General features: G+C 39.7%; 2 protein-coding genes across 4 annotated transcripts in view; one reads left to right on the top strand and one right to left on the bottom strand.

Moving 5' to 3' along the window:
* LOC123387312 (translation initiation factor IF-2-like) overlaps positions 1 to 21,986 on the bottom strand; it is a 55,971-nt gene that overhangs the window by 22,892 nt on the left and 11,093 nt on the right. The window lies entirely within an intron of this gene.
* The window catches only part of PHACTR4 (phosphatase and actin regulator 4), a 108,033-nt gene that overhangs the window by 22,778 nt on the left and 63,269 nt on the right, over positions 1 to 21,986 (top strand). For all 3 annotated transcript variants that reach the window (XM_004741022.3, XM_004741023.3, XM_013046977.2), the window contains one exon: positions 917 to 970. In XM_004741022.3, coding sequence (XP_004741079.1) covers positions 955 to 970 — 16 coding nt within the window. In that variant the 5' untranslated portion in view covers positions 917 to 954. Of the gene's footprint in view, positions 1 to 916; positions 971 to 21,986 lie in introns of those variants that run through there.

Here is a 21,986-nt window from a genome sequence, read left to right on the forward strand (position 1 = left end):
TATCTGTGTTACGGCTCTCATCAGTGATGAGGGATCCTCATTGTCATCTAGTCTGTGAACAATTCAACTCTAAAACCCCTTTATACTCCCGATTTTTTTCAGATCACGCCTGGCACCAACTATTGGTAGGTTTTGTTCTCTGAAAAGGGACTCTGAATTACAGTTTAGCGATTCAGACTGTTTATTAGGGAATGCCCTTGGGATCCAAACCGAAGAGAATTATGAAGCAAGATTGGGCAGACTGATCCTGTCTAATTTAAGAGCCCGGAAACATTTTTTTGTTTTATTTTCCTACTTGCATTCTAAACTGACAATTTACTTTATATAAGATAACTTCTACATTCTTAGGCAAAGCCAGTTCCTTCTAAGGTATCACTGATATCCTTTCTCAGGTGTTTATGTGAGTTTTGTTGGGGGGCATGTTGTTTGTTTTTACATAAAAATTTTGTTTCGGGCGCCTGGGTGGCTCAGTGGGTTAAGCCGCTCGGGTCATGATCTCAGGGTCCTGGGATCAAGTCCAGCGTCGGGCTCTCTGCTCAGCGGGGACCCTGCTTCCTCCTCTCTCTCTCTCTGCCTGCCTCTCTGCCTACTTGTGATCTCTGTCAAATAAATAAATAAAATCTTTGAAAAAAAATTTTCTTATTTCTTTGCACTCTAACAAATTCAAGATGGGGATTGGAAAAGAAACTTATTTGAGTAAACCAAGAATAATATATTTTAAAATGAAAATTAGCCTTAAATGTTTTATGATATATTTGTACTATACATCTGTATCCCAGCTGGTAGTGTTCTCACTTAATAAGTTATACATTTCTGTAATGTTTTGGTTTTAAATTATAATCAGTGTTACTGATTTAAAAAAAAAAGTGATGGATTTTGTGTTTTAAGTATATAATTTACCTTTTTCTCTTTTTAGAAACTATACCCCACCTCCCAAAACTAGTTAATAGTGGCATGGAAGATCCATTTGGTGAGTATTACCTGCATTTTTCTTACTAGATGATATTTGTGGGGTGTTTTCCGAAAAAATCATATTGCAGATTAGAAAGACTAGTTAGGAAGTACTTAAAATTTAAAATAGGCATTTAAAATATGCATCAGCCATGAAAGGGACTCAGCATGCTGGAGTAAGATTTTGATTCAAGCATTTTGTGATTCTTTGCCAAATGTAAAGAAGTCTGGATCTCGTTTTATGGTAGTATAACTTGAAGTACAGTAAAAATGTTACCAATGTTACATTCTGCTCATGCCCAGTTACCCTAGAGGACTGAAGTTCGACACATTGGCTACTGGTACAAGTAATTAGATACTCAGGTTAATATCTGTTATCTCGCTTTGGGAACATGGCTGAAAACTTGGCAAGGTCCAAATTTATCTTCTGCTTTTAATGACCCTAAATTGTTATGGTGGGTTTCTGCCACGCCCCCCAACCGTGTCAGCTTACAAGTTCATCAGCATAATCCTCAGTATGAACACTAGAGGGCAGTCACTACTTTTGTCATAAGTTTTATTACCACGTTAATTCTGGAGGGGATTACTTACGAACAGTTTAGTAAGCCTTAGTAAGCCGTGTTGATTTTGGTTGCCTGGTGACAAATCCTAAAGAACATGTACATATGACAAACTCTAGAGTAACATTTGACTACTCCAAAGGTGTTTACTGGAAACTTGTTTTTTCTCTCTGACCTCCTTACCTCACCTTAGGCATAACCTAAATTTAATTGAATCTAATTAATTAAATTTATCATTAAATTAATTAATTTACTAGAGAATACCAAAGGAGAGTTGCTATAGAAGTTATGGTTTGTCGGTAGTCAATTGAAACATAAATGGAGGGACACTTGGGTGGCTCAGTGGGTTAAAGCCTCTGCCTTCAGCTCAGGTCATGATCCCAGAGTCCTGGGATCCAGCCCTGCATGGCTCTCTGCTCAGCGGGGAGCCTGCTTCCTTCACCTCCTCTCTCTCTCTCTGCCTGCCTCTCTGCCTACTTGTGATCTCTGTCAAATAAATAAATAAAATATTAAAAAAAAGAAACATAAATGGAAATGTGCTTTTGATCACCAGTATGAGGAAAAGGTTGTGTTCTGTGCTAGTGAGACTTTTCCTCTTACACTTTAAATTTTGGAATCTGTAACTTGATTAACATTTATACTCATAATGTGGATTCTAGAGAAAAATGGAATTTTCTAAGCTGCTTATAAAACATAATAATATTTGCGGAGTACCTGGGTGGCTCAGTCGGTTAAGTGGCTGCCTTCGGCTGAGGTCATGATCCCAGGGTCCTGCAATTGAGCCCCATATCAGGCTCCAGGCTAGTCCAGGAGCCTGCTTCTCCCTCTCCCTCTGCCTGCTGTTCTGCCACTTGTGCTCTCTATCTCTCTGTCAAACAAATAAATAAAAAATCTTGAAAAAAAATAATATTTGCTAGTTTATGGTCCATTCGATACCATTTGACAAAGAGTAGAATTCTGAATGCAAAATAAGTTTGTTTCTTGGGCGCCTGGGTGGCTCAGTGGGTTAAGCCACTGCCTTCGGCTCCGGTCATGATCTCAGGAGCCCCACATCGGGCTCTCTGCTCAGCAGGGAGCCTGCTTCCTCCTCTCTCTCTCTCTCCCTGCCTGCCTCTCTGCCTACTTGTGATCTCTCTCTGTCAAATAAATAAATAAAATCTTTAAAAAAATAATAATAAGTTTGTTTCTAAGAAGATGGAGTCCCTTTAAGATAGGGTGAGAATTTTGTTATAATTAGATTAGCTGACAGTTATATGAATGGTTTGAAAAAGGATTATTTGTTGTATTCTGAAAATAAAAGTGGGAGATATTGACCCATCAAGTTCCAGAGGGACAGACCAAAGGCCTCTGGGACCTTTCCTATATGGACAGATACTTACACATTTCATTATATAATATTTTAATATCACCTTTGTTAATACTGCCACTGGTCCCCATTGGAAGTCTTAAATATTGAGAAGCTGTCAGATTCACTCTGGTGAATATGTCTTCCAAAATTACAATTTTCTTTTGGAAGCCTGACTTATGTCACTGGCAGCAAGTACTGTCCATTTTCTTCATAGTGATAGATACACTTTTATTCAGTTTTGAGAAAATATCTGTCAAATATCTAAGCTGGAATAACATAGTTTGTTATTCAAGTAAAAATGGTATTTCATGAAAAAAGCTGGCTAGTTGAGCTTGCAACTCAACCACCCAAGTACTTTTATTGAAGGTAACTGTTAGACTTCAGTATAAGTTATGTGCATACTTACCACTTCCTTACACAGAAAAATAAAAGGACATGTACTGAAGCATAGAGATTTATTAAAACTGGTAATTTTTACAGCTTTGTCCAGGACATTCTTAAATCAAAACTGGCATTGTCTTTAACTGCAGTAATGTCATGGTGAGGACCGTGAGTCCTGTTACAGTTTGTGCTGCTGCCTTGACTTACATTAAGGTACCAGCAGTTTTGCTCACTATTGCTTTTGCACCGTTGGTACAGTGTCAACACTGAAAAGGCTAATAGTCATTTAGTTTTATTAAGTAAGTATATAGCTGTACCTCTTAGACTCCTGGAATGATCTCAGGGATCCCCAGGCATCAGGTGACCATCCTTGCTTCAGTTTCCTGAAGTTTAAGGAGTCTGTTCCATGGAAGAAAAGCAACTCTGGGCAGAGTCAGGACTTATCCTGGAAATTGTACTGGGCAGGGCTCCAGTGTGCACCCAGTCTTGGACAGGTAGCAGAAGTATGGTCAGAGGAAGTGAGCAGTTCTGAGTTCTGTGATTTCTCCCAGATTGACCGTGATCCACCTATAGCTTTCAGGAGCTCGTTAAACTGCTGAGTGTTTTGAGAAGAAATTTATCAACACTTCAGTCAAGAAAAGCCGAGGACCGTGCTTACCTGGGCACTACATTCTTATATTCAAAAAGAGGATAAATGGCAGCAAAGATCGTAGTGATGGCAGCCTTCAGTGTGTCTCTTGGGTCACTGTTCCAATCTGGACAGATGTCTCTCTGGGTGTGGTGCACAGGTGTCATCCTGGATAGCACTACTAATCTGGGGACATGGTTCAGTCCTGTGTCATCTTATTGATGGCCAGGTGCTTCTCAGTGCTGGGCCTCCAAGAAATTTCCTGGTTCTCACCTCTTTCTCCTTTAGCTCTGCCTCCTGGAGGAATTCTTTGCCTTTATCCTCACTTGAAATTTTCTTTTCTACTCTTAAATTCTGAATTTCTGGGAGGTTTTATTCGGGGAATGTTTCTTTCATAGTATCCTTTTATTGTTTCAGCAACCTGTCTTTGCCTTGCACAGTCCCTTTTCCCCTAAAGTTGCTTTTCTGTGTTTGTTTTGATCTGTTTTATGTTAGGGTTTTCCTCTGATGTCTCATAATAATTAGCTGTCTGCTCATGATTAAGAGTGGGAAGCTTTAAATTAGAAGCTTTGAACGCATAGACTGATTACCTCTGGGCCTTTCTGTAGGGTGAGCTTCTTGTCCATCTTGTTGAAGAAAAAGCCCCAAGTCAGTAGGAGCAGATTTTCCCATCACTGACTAGATGTCTAGATGGTAAGGAGAGAAGAGGACTTGGCGGGGGGAGCGGGGAGATGCTCCATTCAACTCCATTGTGCACGTGGTTGCCTAATGCCCCTCAGTTTTCAGTGCTGTATTCCCACCCTCGACTGTCTTCTGTGTCACCAGTCCAGAAACCAATTGTTTTATTCCTTCCAAGAAACAGACCTCTTGAATTCTGCCACTGTTAGTGTGGGACAGACATTCTAAGTCATGGAGTGGAGAAGGTTGATGAAGGAATGAAACGGTTTTTACCCTGATTCTCTTTATTTTATTTCCCTCCCTTTCATCCAGTTCCATAGGTACCTGGCAGAATTCAATGAAAGTATTATTAATCTGTATTAATAATTTATAGCGGGGGTAGTGGGGGGGAGTAATGACCGCACTGTATGTTAAGTGCTAGAAGGAAGCAAAAGAAGATGGAAGATGTGTGTTTAGTTCATGCTACTGTGATGTTTCATACCTCTCGGCTTTTAAAAATGGCTCATTACTACTTCTGCTTGCTTTCTTCCTCCCTTATCATCTGTTTATGGGTGAACAGCCACTTTCCCCAAAGCATGCCAGAAGAAAAGGGACTGGAACCCTGTCATATGAAGCTCCAAAAGGTTTATTTGGAGTAGGAGAGAATCTATATACTAAATTGCCTTCCCAAAATCTTCTGACAACTTTATTAAGTTTCTATACACCCTCCCTTCCATAGAAGTGAACACAATTTGTTGGAAAATATTTTTTTAATGTGCTTGATGAAATAATTATTATAATCATATATATATTTACTTACTTACTTACTTGCTTACTTGTCAGAGAGAGTGCACAAGCAGGGAGAGTGGCAGCCGGAGGGAAAAGCAGGCTTTCCGCGGAGCAAGGAGCCCAATGTGGGACTTGATCCCAGGACACTGGGATCGTGACTTGAGCCAAAGGCTGAGGCTTAACCTGCTGAGCCACCCAGGTGTCCCTTAATGAAATAAGTATTTAATGAGATAGATTATTAATATGAAGTCTGAATTTGAAGCTAGTTACAAAGGCTTTTATTCATATGCATGGTATTTTAGGAACAGATTTATAAGGTAATATCTCTTTCGGATTAAAATTCGTATCATGTAGGAATATGAGAAGAGTTGTGTTGAAGTGGTAAACAGAAGCTGTATCTAAACAAATAAAAATTATTTTCTTCCTGTTCTGTATCTGAATTCATAAATCATTATTGTGTTATAATGGGGTTTTTCCTAGCTTTTCAAGGACAGTTGTTCAGGAGCCATGCTCAAAGCTAATACACTTAACTTCAAAGTTCATGGGAAAACAGGATGCCTGGCTGGCTGGGTCAGTAGAGTATGTGACTCTTGGTTTTGGGCTTGTGAGTTTGAGCCCCACATTGGGTGTAGAGATTTCTTTTAAAAAAAAAAATCTTTAAAAAAAAAAGTTCATAGGAAAACATTTTGTGATGCTAATCACAAAATGTTGTTACCACTTGAAGTTCTAAATGTTTTAATAACACAGTCTTCACTCCCTCTGCTTTAAGAATGAAGACCAAAATATGAACTTAATTAGTTTTGAGATCCTTAGGGAGTAAGAGATAAATTCCTCTGGAATTAAACTGTGCCAAAAATTATAGTAGTTCTATTTTTTTCCTGTGGTTTTAAATAGAAATTTTTTTAAAAAGCATTATTATAAACTTATATTATCTTCCTTTCCTGTTAGGACTATAAACTTATGGAGGGCAAGATCTTCCTACTGTTAAATCCCACTGCCCAAGAATAAGCACACAATACATATTTGTATGTATTTCTTACCATGGTTTTAAATATTCTTAATAAAGTAGAATTACCAAGGGTATGGGGGTGGCTCAGTTGGTCAAACAACTGTCTCCTGGTTTTAGCTAGGGTCATGATCTCATGGTTTTGAGATCAAGACCCAAATCAGGCTCTGTGCTCAGTGTGAAGTCTGCCTCTCTACTTCTCTACTTCCTCTCCCTCTCAAATAAACAAATAAAATTTTTATTAAAAAAAAAAAAAAAAGCAGGGACGCCTGGGTGGCTCAGTTGGTTGAGCGGCTGCCTTCAGCTCAGGTCATGATCCCAGCATCCTAGGATCGAGTCCCACATCAGGCTCCTTGCTCCGCAGGGAGCCTGCTTCTCCCTCTGACTCTGCCTTCCACTCTGTCTGCCTGTGTTCGCTCTTGCTCTCTCTTTGACAAATAAATAAATAAAATCTTAAAAAAAAAAAAAAAAAAAGCAGAGGGGTTCCTGCGTGGCTCAGGTTAAGCATCTACCTTCAGCTCAGGTCATGATTCCAGGGTCCTGGGATCGAGTCCTGCATCAGGTTCCGTGCTTAGCGGGGAGCCTACTTCTCTCCCTTTGCCTGCTGCTCCCCCTGCTTGTGCTCATGCTCTGTCTCAGTCAAATAAATAAATAAAATCTTTTTTAAAAAATTAAATAAAAAAAAAGTAGAATCACCAGTCTTAAGGGAAATAGAATGTGCAGAACCCCAGCTTCTATCAACTTTAATAGCACAAGATACCATGTAATTTTTTTTTTCTGTCAGTAGAAAAAGATGAACCGTAGTGGTAATACAGCCTGAAAAGTAATAATACTGTCATCCTGGACCATCTCCATATCCTCTTACTACTTTTCATCATTTCTGACTGCTTCTTTGCACCTAGAACATCATAGCAAATATAATAAGTTGACTAAATGTGTAGACTGGTTTCCGTCTGCATTTACTTTTGCATACTGAGCTTTTATCAATGTGTCATGGACACTGCATAGGCAGTGATTATTAAAATTAAAATTAAAAGGAAGTAATAGGAGAGATGGATGGCTTCACTTAGCATTTTGTATCTGCCTGTATGGTTTGCATCCGCTAACTATATATGTGTGTTACCTTTATCTTTCAAAACATAAGCAGGGATTTTATCTGGGTTGTAGTATTAAGGAAATTATTGTTTCTTTTTTATATTTCTCAGTGTTAAAAATAAAATGTATAGGGGCACTTGGGTGGCTCAGTCGTTAAGCAGCTGCCTTCGGCTTGGGTCATGATCCTGGGTACTGGGATTGACTCCCTCCCGTGCTTGTGTTCCCTCTCTCGCTGTGTCTCCCTCTGTCAAATAAATAAAATCTTTAAAAAAATTAAAATTAAATGTGTAAAATTAATTTTTTAAAGGAGGTAAAAGACAATAAAGGTTTTGTTAAAGGGAATTCAATACTGGTCATTTTATATGCACAGCTTAGTGGCTGTACCTCAAATAACCATGTTACCGTGTTACCTCTCTGGTTAATAAATGTGGCCGTTTAAAATATAAAACATTTTATTCCTTTTTTTTTTTTTTTTTTAAGATTTTATTTATTTATTTATTTGTCAGAGAGAGAGAGAGCACGCACAAGCAGAGTAGCAGGCAGAGGAAGAGAGAGAAGCAGGCTCCCTGCCGAGCAAGGAGCCCCAGGCAGTACTCGATCCCAGGAACCTGGGATCATGACCCAAACCAAAGGCAGCGGCTTGGCTGACTGAGCCACCAAGGTGTCCCCATTTTATTCTTCTTAGGAACTAGATTCAACCTACTCTATCAAACTCGGACACAATTGACTTGTTCCTCATCCACTCACTGAACACTCATCCGGTGTTCAGTAAACAGTATAGGTCAGTAAACACCCAGCAAAAGCAAGGCAGCATGTCCTAACAGTTAAGCCCTCAGGCTCCAGAGTCAGACAAACCTGATTTCAGATCCCAGTTCTGCCATTTCTTGGCTATGTCCTTTTAGGCATTACAGTTAGTTATCAAGCTTCAATTTATCTGAAAAGTAAGGAAATGGATTTTGCCTTTCCCACAAGGTTGCTGTAAGAATTAAACGAATGAATGTGGTGTGCCTGGGTGGCTCAGTGGGTTAAGCCTCTGCCTTTGGTTCAGGTCATCATCTCAGGGCCTGAGATCAAGCCCCACACCAGTCTCCCTGCTCAGCGGGGACACTGCTTCCCCTCACCCCCGCCTGCCTCTCTGCCTCCTTGTGATCTCTGTCTGTCAAATAAATAAATAAATAAATCTTTAAATGAACTAATGCTTGTAATATTTGTAACATGGTGCCAAATACATAGTAAATATGTAATAGCTATAATGTCTTTAGTGCTAATGTCTTTTTTTTTTTTAATGATTTTACTTATTTATTTGGGGGGAGTGCAGAGCAGGAGAGCACTGAGCAGGGGCAGTAGCAGAGGGACAAGCAGATACCTTGCTGAGTGTGGAACCTGACTCTGAGATCATGACCTGATCCACAGTCCGATGCTTAATCAACTGAGCCACCCAGGTGACCCCCCTCCTTTTAAGTAATCTCTAATCTCCCCACTCAATTGGGGGCTCAAACTCAAGACCTTGAGATCCAGAGTCACATGTCCTACTGACTGAGCCAGTCAGGTACCCCTGATCCCGGTTCCTAGGGAGCTTTCAATCTGGGTTAACCAGTTACAAGATACTCCATAGGATTTTTTTTTTAAACCTATTTGTTGTTCATTGAGATAATTTATATACAATAATAATTTATATACAAAAATTTATATACAATTTATATATACCCTTTATAGGTATATATTCCTGTTTTTTTTACAAACATGTAAGATTGTGTAACCCATACTACAATCAGGATAATAGGGTATTTCCTTCACCCAATAACTACCCTCCTTACTTTTTAAATAATCTCACCGTCTTCCCTCCACCCCCAGCCCCTGGCAACAACTTGAACCTGAATTCTGCCCTTTTTCTATTATGTTATATAGACAAAATTGTACAACACATAGGCTTTTCTGGTTTTTTCCACTTAGCATGATGCTGTTGAGATTCATACATGTAGCTGCATGTATTAGTAATTCATTCCTTTCATACTTTTTCCAAAATGTCATATAGTTGGAATCCTACATAGCCTTTGAAAATGACTTCTTTCACTTAGTGATAGGTATTTAAGGTTCCTCCATGTCTTTTCAGAGCCTGATGCGACCTTTCTTTTTGTCGCTGAATACTATTCCATTGTTTCGATGTACCACAGTTCATTCATTCACCTACTGAAGGGCATCTTGGTTGCTTCCAAGTTATGGCAGTTATGAATAAAGCCGCTGTAAATGTGTATGCAGGTTTCTGTGAGCACATAATTTTCAATTTATCTTTTTATTTGAGAAAGAGCGAGCAGAGCAAGTGAGAGAGAACACAAGTAGGGGACGGGACAGTGGGACAGGGAGAAACAGGCTCCCCACACAACAGGGAGCTCAACATGTGGCTCAATCCCAAGACTGGGATCATGACCTGAACCAAAGGTAGAGAGTTAACTGAGCCACCCAGGCACCCTTAAAAGTTTCCAGTTATTTGGGTGAATACCAAGGAGTGCAGTTGTTGGAACATATTGGTATGAGTATATTTAGTTTTGTAAGAAACTTCCAGATTGTATTCCAAAGAGACTTTCCCATTTTGCATTCCCACTAGCAGTGAATGAGCCTTCCTATTGCTCCACATCCTCACCATCATTTGATATTATCAATGTCTTGGATTTTGGTCATTCTAATTGGTGTGTAGTTGTATCTAACTGTGACTTTAATATGCAGTTCCCCCATGACTAATGATGCTGACTGACTTGTGTGTTTAATTTGATAAAATCCAGGTTTGTTTTGTTTTGTTTTTAAGATTTCATTTATTTATTTGACAGAGATCACAAGTAGGCAGAGAGACAGGCAGAGAGGAGGACGCAGGCTCCCTGCTGAGCAGAGAGTCCGATGCAGGGCTCAATCCCAGGACCCTGGGATCACGACCCAAGCTGAAGGCAAAGGCTTAACCCACTGAGCCACCCAGGCACCCCATCCAGTTTTTTATTTTATGGTTTGTGGTCTTGGTGTGTTTTTTTTTTTTTTTTAAGATTTTATTTATTTATCAGAGAGAGAGAGAGAGAGCGCAGCAGACAGAGGGAGAAGCACGCTTCCTGCTTGAGCAAGGAGCCTGATGCAGGACTCGATTCCAGGACCATAGGATCATGATCTGAGCCAAAAGCAGATGCATAGTGGATTGAGCCACCCAGGTGGCCCAGGGCTCTTTGTCTTCTAAGAAGTCTTTGCTTAACCCAGTATCACAGAGATATTTCTCTATTTTTTCTTTAAAATGTCTTATAAGGGGACACCTGGGTGGCTCAGTTGGTTAAGCAGCTGCCTTCAGCTCAGGTCATGATCCCAGCATCCTGGGATCGAGTCCCGCATCGGGCTCCTTGCTCGGCAGGGATCCTGCTTCTCCCTCTGCCTCTGCCTGCCATTCTGTCTGCCTGTGCTTGCTCGCTCTCTCTCTCTCTCTCTCTGACAAATAAATAAAATCTTTTAAAAAAATAAAAATTTAAAAAATAAAATGTCTTATAGGTTTTTCATTTAGGTCAATGATACTCTTTGAGTTAATTCTTGGATATGGTGCAGTGTTGAAAATACTCTCTGTCCTCTGCTAAGTTACTTTGGCACTTCTGTTGAATTCCAGATGAAATGGGCAGTCTTCAGGATGCCTGTGTGGCTCAGCCAATTAAATGTCTGCCTTTGGCTCAGGTCATGATCATAAGGTCCTGGGATCTAGAGCTGCAGTGGGCTCCCTCCTTGCTCAGCGGGGAGCCTGCTTCTCCTCTGTCTGCCACTTCCCCTGCTTGTGCTCACTCTCTCTCTCCCTGATTAAAAAAAGAAGAAGAAAAAGAAAAAAAAATAAGCAATTTTCTAGGAAAATATAACTTACCAAAGTGGCTTAAGAAGTAAAGATCCCGTAGGGACTAATCATCATGGAAGAAATGTTAAAATGTATCTAAGCTCAGTGGGTTTAATGATAATTTCATTGATAGTGTGAGGAAGCAAATAATTAGAATGATATATCAAAAAAAAAAGAATGCTTTATCAACTGTAGGAGAGAAAAAAAAAGAAAATATGCCCATTTATTTTCTAAATCTCACAAGATCTTGATAACTGTAAGCTGACAAAGGTAGCACAAAAATAAAAGTGACAGGGGCACCTGGGGGCTCAGTCAGTTAAGTGTCTGCCTTCAGCTCACGTCATGATCTCAGGGGCCTGGGATGGAGTGCCACTTCAGGCTCCCTGCTCAGCGGGGAATCTGCTTCTCCCGCTCCTCTGCTTCTCCCCCTCCACCCACCTATGTGCTTTCTCTCTTTCTCTCTCTCAAATAAATAAATAAAATCTTGAAAAAAATAAAAACAAAAGTGACATTTGTTCTATCTCAAGGAATACAGTTCTGGAAAAGCTATATAAAGTACTTGCAGATTAAATCTAATAAACATTGTTGTGTTTTTTTCTGATTACAATAATAATACATATTTCTTCCAGGAAAATTAGAAAATATAAAGTGGTATGAAGAAGAAACTCTTGGGCGCCTGGGTGGCTCGGTGGGTTACGCCGCTGCCTTCGGCTCAGGTCATGATCTCAGGGTCCTGGGATCGAGTCCCGCATCGGCCTCTCTGCTCAGCAGGGAGCCAGCTTCCTCCTCTCTCTCTGCCTGCCTCTCTGACTACTTGTGGTCTCTCTCTGTCAAATAAATAAAATCTTAAAAAAAAAAAAAAAAGAAACTCTTATGCCCAGTGATAACTGATTACCATTGATACCATTCTCATATATCTGCTTCCATGATCTTTTCCAGAACAATTACCTGTATAATCATACATTTTTTAAAGATTTATTTATTTATTTGAGAGAGAGAGAGAGAAAGCACAAGCGGGAGGGACAGAGGAAGGGAGAATATTAAACAGACTCAGCACTGAGTGTGGAGTCCAATGCAGGGCTTGGCACCAGGCTTGATCTCACGACCCTGAGATCACCACCTGAGCCAAAATCAAAAGTTGGATGCGTTAACAGTTGACTGTGCCACCCAACTGCCACACATGTATAGTTATACATTTCTAACATACCTATTCAGAATTTTTTTTCCCCATTTGATATGTCAAATATCTCAGTATATTAAAGGAATATGACCAAATTTAGGACCCAAGGATATTAAAGAATCTATAAATCTATAATATATAGATATGTAATATATCTATATATATCTAGAATATATAGCTATATAAATCTATAAATTATAACACATTAATATATCAGTAAATCAAATAACAGGAAGAAAATTATATGCTCATTTCTGGAGGTGACAAGAACTTTTGATAAAATTCAACTGTTCCAGCAAAAAACTTTTTTATACTAAGAATGGAATGATTTTTTTAAAAAACAAAAAGCACCTACCTGCATTGCTACTAAATTGATTTAAAAGTTGGTAGCATTTAGAAACATTTAGTAGAAATTAGATACAATTTCTTTTGACCACCACTACTCAATGATAACACATAGCATAATTGTTGTATATATCCTTTTCATTCCTTTTTTTCCTTTTACGATATGTTTACGTACTCCTTAAACATGATAAAGAATGACTGTCTGAAATACTGAAGAAATGACCACTAGAGTAAGAAGAGGACAGTCTGCTCAACAAGCCTACTGTTCCCTTATTTAACATGATTTAGGGAGTTCTTAGTATAGTAAGACAAACACTAATTTATAGAGGTATAGTTCCAATAATGAATGAGTTAATTATATATTTGTTGGCCAATATTACTCTATCTTCAGAAGAATGCTCCTAAGAGAATCAGCTGAAAAAGAGTTCAATAAAATAGCTGACTAAGGGGCGCATGGGTGGCTCAATTGGTTAGGCCCAGGCCACTGATCCGAGAGTCCTAGGATGGAGTCCTGCATCAGGCTCCCTGCTCAGTGGGGAGCCTGCTTCTCCCTCTGACCCACACCCATCTCATGCTTTCTCACTCTCTTTCTCAAATAAATAAATAAAATCTTAAAAAAAAATAATTGACTAAATGCAAAATAATTGTTCAAAAGTGAATCATTTTAAGTGTATGTATAATAAATTATATCAAAAAACCACAGGAATTAAAAGTCATTTACAAAAAGAAAAAAAAAAGTTGTTTACAGTAACAACCCAAATTATGAGATACCTAAGAATGATTTGTTGTAGAGGAGTGAACAGATGCATTGTGTCAAAAAATGGGAAAAATTGGGGTGCCTAGGTGGCTCAGTTGGTTAAGCCTCCGCCTCTTGATTTTGCCTCAGGTCATGATCTCAGGGCGGTAAGATCAGCATCTGGCTCTGCCCTTAAAGGGTATCTGCTAGAGATTCTTTCCCTGTTCCACCCCCTGCCCATATACTCTCTCTCTCTCTCTCAAATAAATAAATAAATCTTAAAAAAAAGAAAAAAAATGGAAAAAATTATTGGTGCCATGTATTAGTAGATTTACTGTATGGATCTAATGCAGTTCTAATAATTAAAGTGAATTTATATTGGCTTGTGATATTTGGCACAGTGTACAAAATATAACTTAGAAAAAAATAAAGTAGTTAACAAACTGTCCTTCTTTGCTGATTTACGATGCCATATCAGTCAAGCTAGGGTCTGTAAGATCTCAAGTGTATTTTTGGACTGTCTGTTCTGTTCTATTGAACCACCTGTCAGGTTTTCCACCAGTTCTACTTTATTATTATTATTATTATTTTAAGATTTATTTTTTTCAGAGAGAGTGCATGAGTAGGGCAATGAGCAGAGGGAGGGGGCAAGCAGACTCCTGGCTGAGCAGGCATCCTGAAGCAGGGCTCCCTCCCACAACCTTGAGATCATGACCTGAGCCAAAACCAAGAGCTGGACATTGAACCGGCTGAGCCAACCAGACGCCCTTGTTTATTATTTTAATAGTCATATTTTAAGATCTAAAATAATAGCCCTTTATTATTCTACTTTTTTAAGCTTTTCTTTGCTGTTTATTTAAAGAAATAACCTTGATTAAGAGCAGTGTGCACAGCACAGTGATTATGGCATATTCCCATTTAAAAGTGTATTATTATTTTTTTTATTAACGTATGATGTATTATTAGCCCCAGGGGTACAGGTCTGTGAATCGCCATAAAAGTGTATTATTTTTATTAAATGAAAAAAGCCTTTAAGGTTTTTGAAACTTTTACGTATTAATATTACGTGATAAATAAATATCCTTAATTTTAAAAAATGTATTTCCTCAACTTTCTTTCAATTTCAGATTAAAGTATGATTTAATTTATTTAAAATTAAATTAAAAAGTTTTAAAGTTTTGGGGCGCCTGGGTGGCTCAGTGCATTGGGCCGCTGCCTTCGGCTCAGGTCATGATCTCAGGGTCCTGGGATCGAGTCCCGCTCTCTGCTCAGCAGGGAGCCTGCTTCCCTCTCTCTCTCTCTGGCTGCCTCTCTGTTTTAAATTTAAAAATCCTTAAGTTTAAGGATTTAAAAGTTGATAATAAGACTAATATAAACATTTCTCATTTCAAAATAGCTTCAGTGGTTGTCATCGTGGGCTTGATCAGAGTTCTGTCATATTAAAAATGACCTCTCTTGGGGCACCAAGCGTCTGCCTTTGGTTCAGGTTAGGATCCCAGTATTCTGGGATCGAGTCCCGCATCGGGCTTCCCTGCTCAGCAGCAAATCTGCTTCTCCTTCTCCCACTCCGCCTGCTTGTGTTCTTTCTCTCGTTTCTCTCTCTAATAAGTAAATAAGGTTTAAATTTTTTTTTAAATAAAATAAATGACTTTTCATGGTAGGCCTTTGACTTGACTGAAGAATAGCATAGTATGTACAAGACTGCTCTTTGAACATCAGAGGAGTCCAGAACACATGCATGTGCGCATGCGTGTGCACGCGCACACGCACACACACCACATACCCCCCGCCACGCGCACATGCACACACACACCCCACACCCGCAAAATGGAGGCTTCCGTTTCAAGAAGGTGATAGCAGTATAATGGATTGTTTGTGGAACGGTGCCGGTGGCTTTCAGTTCCTTACTGAAGATTTGTTTTTTTTTCCTTATCAAACCAGTGTTTTTCTGTTAGTAGCCAGAACATCAGATCAGATTGTAGTCTGTAGCTACTGCTTTCCATTTTTTCCACTTTGTAAGATTAAATACTACATTTGACTTGACTATTTAAATATTTTTAAATTTCATATTTAAATTCCCTTTGATGATTCTATATCTTGTTTTTCCTCATTAATCTACCCAAATAATTTAAATGCTATAAAACAGGTGAGTTTGGCTGCTTTCTTTTGTCCACTTCCCACCTCCAGGCCCCAGAGGTCAGTCTCTTCCTTTTTCAGTTTAGAGCTCAATAATCAAAAGGTTTGAATAGCAAGAGCCCTTGTTATGTCTGAAATAATAAAAGAAAGAAGTGGCACCCAAGAAAAGACATTCTTGCTAGGTGGAGCTTGGCCAGTACTAAAGGGATGTGCTTGTTTAGTTCTGGTTTTAATCTCATAATGTATCCAAGGCCAGTGGCTTAACATCAGTTACAGTGAAGTTCAATTAGATTTGCTTGATCATTTATTTTCATACTCACTGTATACCCTCACTTCACCAAAAGATGAAAAGGTTGGATGGTTGGATGACTGGCTGGCAGACCAATTCATTAATTCATGAATTACACTGCCCTAGCTCCCATGGAGGAGAAAAAAAATGAGTAAGATACTGTTTGAACTCTCAAAGAGGAGGTTAAGAACTGTCAATGTGAGGCAGAATGAAGAAATGTTTTTATACATACACAGAGTTGTGTTACTGGAATTTTATGTCATCTTATTCAGCATGACTTGTATAAGGAAGTTATTAAAACAAAACTTGCTTGTATAGCTATATATTTCCTTTTCTATATATGTGATCTTTGAATAGTTTGGTGGTGATTCCTCTTTTTTTCTTGCCCCTCCCCCACCATGGTGATTTCCTTAAGGAGAATTTTTGTTGTATTTGTCTTGTATCAAGAGAATTTGGAGAACATGGGGAAATTGGAAAAACTAGGGACTTCCTAATTACCTTAAAGATACAAATAGAGACTTCTGTGTAGTATAGTCAGTTAAGCGTCTGACTCTTGATTTCAGCTCAGGGGACGATCTCAGTGTCCTGAGGTCCAGCCCCAAGTTGGTTTCCATGCTAAGCAGGGAGTCGGTTTGAGGTCCTCTCTCCCCCTTTCCCTCCACCCACATTCTCTCTTCTCTCTCTCTCTCTCTCTCTCAAATAAGTCTTTAAAAAAAGATATAGAGGGGTGCCTGGGTGGCTCAGTGGGTTAAGCCACTGCCTTTGGCTCAGGTCATGATCTCAGGGTCCTGGGATCGAGCCCCGCATCGGGCTCTCTGCTTGGCAGGGAGCCTGCTTCCTCCACTCTCTGTGCCTGCTTCTCTGCCTGCTTGTCATCTCTCTCTGTCAAATAAATAAATAAAATCTTTAAAAAAAGAGAGAGAGAGAGGGACTCCTGGGTGGCTCAGTTGGTTGGACGACTGCCTTCGGCTCAGGTCATGATCCCGGAGTCCCGGGATCGAGTCCCGCGTCGGGCTCCCAGCTCCATGGGGAGTCTGCTTCTTCCTCTGACCTTCTCCTCGCTCATGCTCTCTCTCTCACTGTCTCTCTCTCAAATGAATAAATAAAATCTTTAAAAAAAAAATAGAGAGGCAGTACCTGGTGATGAAACATAGTTTTATATTGCTAATAATACCCCCAGAGTGGGTTAAAGGTGCATCAGTAATTTGTGTCTCTCATGAAACACTGGAGCTTGAGTATTTTTGTTGTAGGTTTAATTTGAGGAGTGGTAGAAATGTCTTTGTCCCAAATAGCCAACTTTTCTTGAATTTAGACCTTTCATTTATTTTCTAAGAAATTCCTCTAAAAATTGGTTTTATGATAAGCATTATTCTTATTGGTGGCCATACTGGAAATGTCAGGGATGAGCCAAGAGAACAAGTATTTGTTTAACAGTGCCATTTTGGACAGTTTAAATAACTGCTCTGTTCCCAAATTTTACTTTTGTTAAAGTAATGACTCCTAGGGTTTTTCTCTAAGGTTAAAAATAAATTGTGTAAGAGCGCCTGGATGGCTCAGTCGTTAAGCATCTGCCTTCAGCTCAGGTCATGATCCCGGGGTTCTGGGTTCAAGCCCCGCATCAGGCTCACTGCTTGGCGGGAAGCCTGCTTCTCCCTCTTCCACTCCCCCTGCTGTGTTCCCTCTCTTCCTCTCTCTCTCTCTCTCTCTCTCTCTGTCAAATAAATAAAGAAAATCTTAAAAAATTAAATAAGTAAATAGTGTGAATTCAATGTATGTTTAGTTCTACAATGTATTAGTAGAAGTAGAGATTCACCTCCAGATTACTTACATACAAACTCCAGTTTTGCCATTTACAAGCACTGAACTCACTGGACAAGTTTAACCCCTGTGTGGCTCAGTTCCCTCATCTGTTAAGTGGAATAATAAATGGAATCCTTTTTATGTGCTTGTTGTGAGAATGAGATTAATTAATACATGTAAAACACTTAGAACAGGAGCGCCTGTGTGGCTTAAGTTGTTTAAGCGTCAGCCTCTTGATTTCGGCTCAGGTCATGATCTCAGGGTCATGGGATAGAGCCCTGGTCTGGCTCCATGCTGAGCGTGGAGTCAGCTTGAGATTCTCTCTCTCCTTGTGCCCCTCTCTCTGCTCCTGCTGGTGCGTGCTCTCTCTCTCTCCCCCTCTCTGAAATAAATAAATCTTAAAAAAAAAAAAAAAACAGTCCCTGGCATTATAATACATGCTCAGTTAATGTTAGCTATTACTATTCATAGACAATGAGAGGAAAGAATGTATGGGAAATTGAACTTACTCTTTCTAAGGTTTAGCTTTCTTCTTCATCAGATCTTTTGTTAGAGATGTTCATATGTAACAAAATAGATAATTTAGTATTATTTTATTTCTTCATGTTCTGATTTTTCTGATGGAAACTTTTACCATGTAATGAAATGATTAGGAAACACTGATGAAGGGGAGAAAAAGCAGAGATAAGAAATCAGCTTTGAGTGATTAAAAACTCCTAGTGCTGTTTTAGTCCTTGTAACTTAACTGTTTCTCTTAGAAACTAGAAGAGGAGAGGGGAGCAAGGGGAAGGGTGTTAATCAGTTTTTTATAAATCTTAAAACAACTATAATCAAAAGATTGTGTTGCTGTAAGCATATGGCAGTGAATTTGTGCTAACATTTAACCCAGATCTTGCAAGATAATTTCAATTATGCCTGTCTTTCTCTTTTTTTCTTTTTTTTAAGATTTTATTTATTTATTTGTCAGGGATAGAGGGAGAGAGAGCGAGCGAGCATAGGCAGACAGAGAGACAGGCAGAGGCAGAGGGAGAAGCAGGCTCCCTGCCAAGCAAGGAGCCCGATGTGGGACTCGATCCCAGGACACTGGGATCATGACCTGAGCCGAAGGCAGCTGCTTAACCAACTGAGCCACCCAGGCGTCCCATGTCTTTTTCTTTTTTGTCATGAAAATTGTTAAGCAATTTATTGTAGTAAGTTCATTACCTACAAACCTGGCACTTTCCCCAATTTAAATGTTCCATAACCTGAAATAACCAAAATTAAGAGGTGAATGAGTAAACAAATTTTGGTGTACACACGGAATAGAGTACTATCAATGAAAGTAAATTAAGTATTATTATACCCAACAACATGGAGGAATCTCAAAATTATTACACTGATGAAAAAAGACAGGCTAGGGGCGCCTGGGTGGCTCAGTGGATTAAGCCGCTGCCTTCGGCTCAGGTCATGATCTCAGTGTCCTGGGATCGAGCCCCGCATCGGGCTCTTTGCTCAGCGGGAGCCTGCTTCTCTCTTTCTCTCTCTGCCTGACTCTCCACCGACTTGTGATCTCTCTCTCTGTCAAATAAATAAATAAAATCTTTAAAAAAAAAAAAAAAAAAAAAAAAAAAAAGACAGGCTAAAAAAAAGAATGCAAAAAATAAATAAATAAATAAATGTTCCATAACCTGAAAGGGTACCTATAGGCTGAAATAGTGCAAGATTCAATTTTCTCTTTGCCTTTCTCCATTGTTTTCAAATATTTATTGAATGCCTACTATATGCTGAGCAGTATGTTACTTTTTGAGACTATAAAGACAGTTTCTGCTTTCAAAGACTGTAGGAAAGACAGGTAAATAAATAGGTAATTAAAGCAAAAGTAATGTGTACCCCAAATGTAGAGGTATATTCAAGGTGACTTTGGAGCACAGAAGAGAGATACCTAACTCAGTCTTAAATACCAAAAATTAGATGTCCAAAGAAGGCTTCAAAGAGGAAATGATACATAAACTGGAATTTGAAGGAAGAGGAGTTAGCCAGATGAGGGATTGTGGGGAGAGAGAGGACTTTCCGGGCAGCTAGAACAGCAGATGCATAGGTAGGTAGGCCCTGGAGAACATGTCACAGCTTAGGAATTCCAAGTGGTGCAGTGGGGCTGAAGACTCCTCCTAGGACTGAAGATGAGCAGGTCTGGGAGAGGAATGAGAGAGAGAAGAGGCTTGCTAGGAGACTGGGGTCAGGGTTTGAAGGATTTTTTGGTGAGCTGTAAAGAACATGGTTAAATCTGTGCTGTTACAAACAGCACTTCTGAGGACAGATAAGAGAGGAGTAAAGCTGGAGGCAGCGAGAAGTAAGCTGTCACTGCCCAAGCGCGCAGAGGACAATGTTCGGACTGAAAGCTGTGCTTCACCAACAGATTCTGTCAGACTGGGAAGATTTTAAAATCGTGTAAAGATACAGAAGACTTTTTGCCCCAAGTGAATGAATACCAGAAGAATTATTTCAGCCCTGTATCTTTTTTCTTACCCTTTACTACAAATCCATACGACAGACTGGTTATAAGCTTTTCCTTGGATTTTAGGACAGAGGGTATTCTGAAGGCCCTTGGTGCATAGGCCTGGTAACCAGGGGAGTGTTCAGTAGCTAATTGGATCCTGTTACATTAGGGCTTTTTCAAGAAAATAAATTTTTTTTTTTAAGATTTTTTTTTTTTTTTTAATTTGACCCAGAGAAAGAGATCACAGGTAGGCAGAGAGGCGGCGGCGGCGGGGGGGGGGGGGGACAGGCTCCCTGCCAAGCAGAGAGCCCGACACAGGGCTCAATCCCAGGACCGTGAGACCACAACCTGAGCCAAAGGCTGAGGCCTAACCCATTGAACCACCCAGGCGCCCCAAGAAAATAAATTATTTTTAAGCTGAAAAACAATAATCATATTTGCATCTTGAAAGACTTCATTTGGTGACTACATTTTGATGGCATCAGTAGTGCTGATAAAGATTATTAGCTTTTCCAAAAGGTTAGAGTAGGATGAGGCTAATTGCTTTAGCATAGACAGGTGAGCAAAAGTGCATGTTGACCATATTTTCTCTGACCTCACTGGATCGTTTTCCTAAAGTGTTGATGGGTTTCCCTGTTACTTTTGTTCTTTAAGATTTTATTTTTAAGCAATCTCTTGACCCAATGTGGGGCTCGAACTCAGAACCACGAGACTGAGAGTCAGAGCTCCAAGCACCCCCACTGTACTTTTATTATTTTTTTAAGATTTTATTTATGTATTTGACAGAGATTACAAGTAGGCAGAGAGGCAGGTAGAGAGAGAAGGGGAAAGCAGGCTCCCTGCTGAGCAGAGAGCCCGATGCGGGGTTCGATCCCAGGACCCTGGGATCATGACCTGAGCTGAAGGCAGAGGTTTTAACCCACTGAGCCACCCAGGCGCCCCTGTACTTTTATTTTAAAACAAGATTTAGAAGTACAGTTTTGGTATAATCTAAAACATTCTCCCCTGTGCTTCCTCTCCCAGAATCTGTGGTTGTGAAAGATTGAGGGTTTTGAGGCCAGAGACTGGTACAAAAGAGGTGGATACCTCATACATGGAAATCAAAGAATAAAGTGGGTTTGAATTACTGGCTGGCGCGAGTTTGATAGAAACCCCACCGACACGGTCATCCTTGGTTCCTGTTGCAGGAATTGCTGTTGACTCATAGTGTAGCCAGGTGCTGATTACTCAGAATTTTTATTTAGTAGATGATGAAGGCTTTATTCTCCTGCTTTCTTCTTTTTTAAAAAAGAATGTTTAAGGGGATTCCTTGTTAGACATTCCTAAATAACTTTTACAGATATGATAGCTGTTATCTGACATTTTTGGTCTTCTTACTGAGTATGTGGCTCAGAATATTCCTTGGTCATGTTTAGATTTCTTTCTCTCTTGAAGTGAGATTGAGGGCGAGATGAGTTAGAAAGAGTTATGAAACAGACGGAAGGAGAGAAGCGGCGGTGGCCAAGAGTCATCTCTCTGAGTCAACAGCACTGAATGCCAGTTCACTGGGGAACACTGGGTTTGTTTCCAAACCCTGGGATGGGCAGCTCTTTGACGTCTGACTCTTCAGTTTCACACATCACTGATAACTTCTGGTTCCTTAATAGAGGCTGCTGGGACTTCATTTTTATGAATATCATATTTCATAAAGTACCTTTTTCTTTCAAACTCATCATCACTTTCACTGTAACTCCTAAAATCTTACTTTCAGCCCATGAAAAAG

This window comes from Mustela putorius, unplaced genomic scaffold, assembly GCF_011764305.1.
Source record: "Mustela putorius furo isolate JIRA1106 unplaced genomic scaffold, ASM1176430v1.1 tig00003853_pilon_pilon_pilon, whole genome shotgun sequence".
NCBI lineage: Eukaryota > Metazoa > Chordata > Mammalia > Carnivora > Mustelidae > Mustela > Mustela putorius.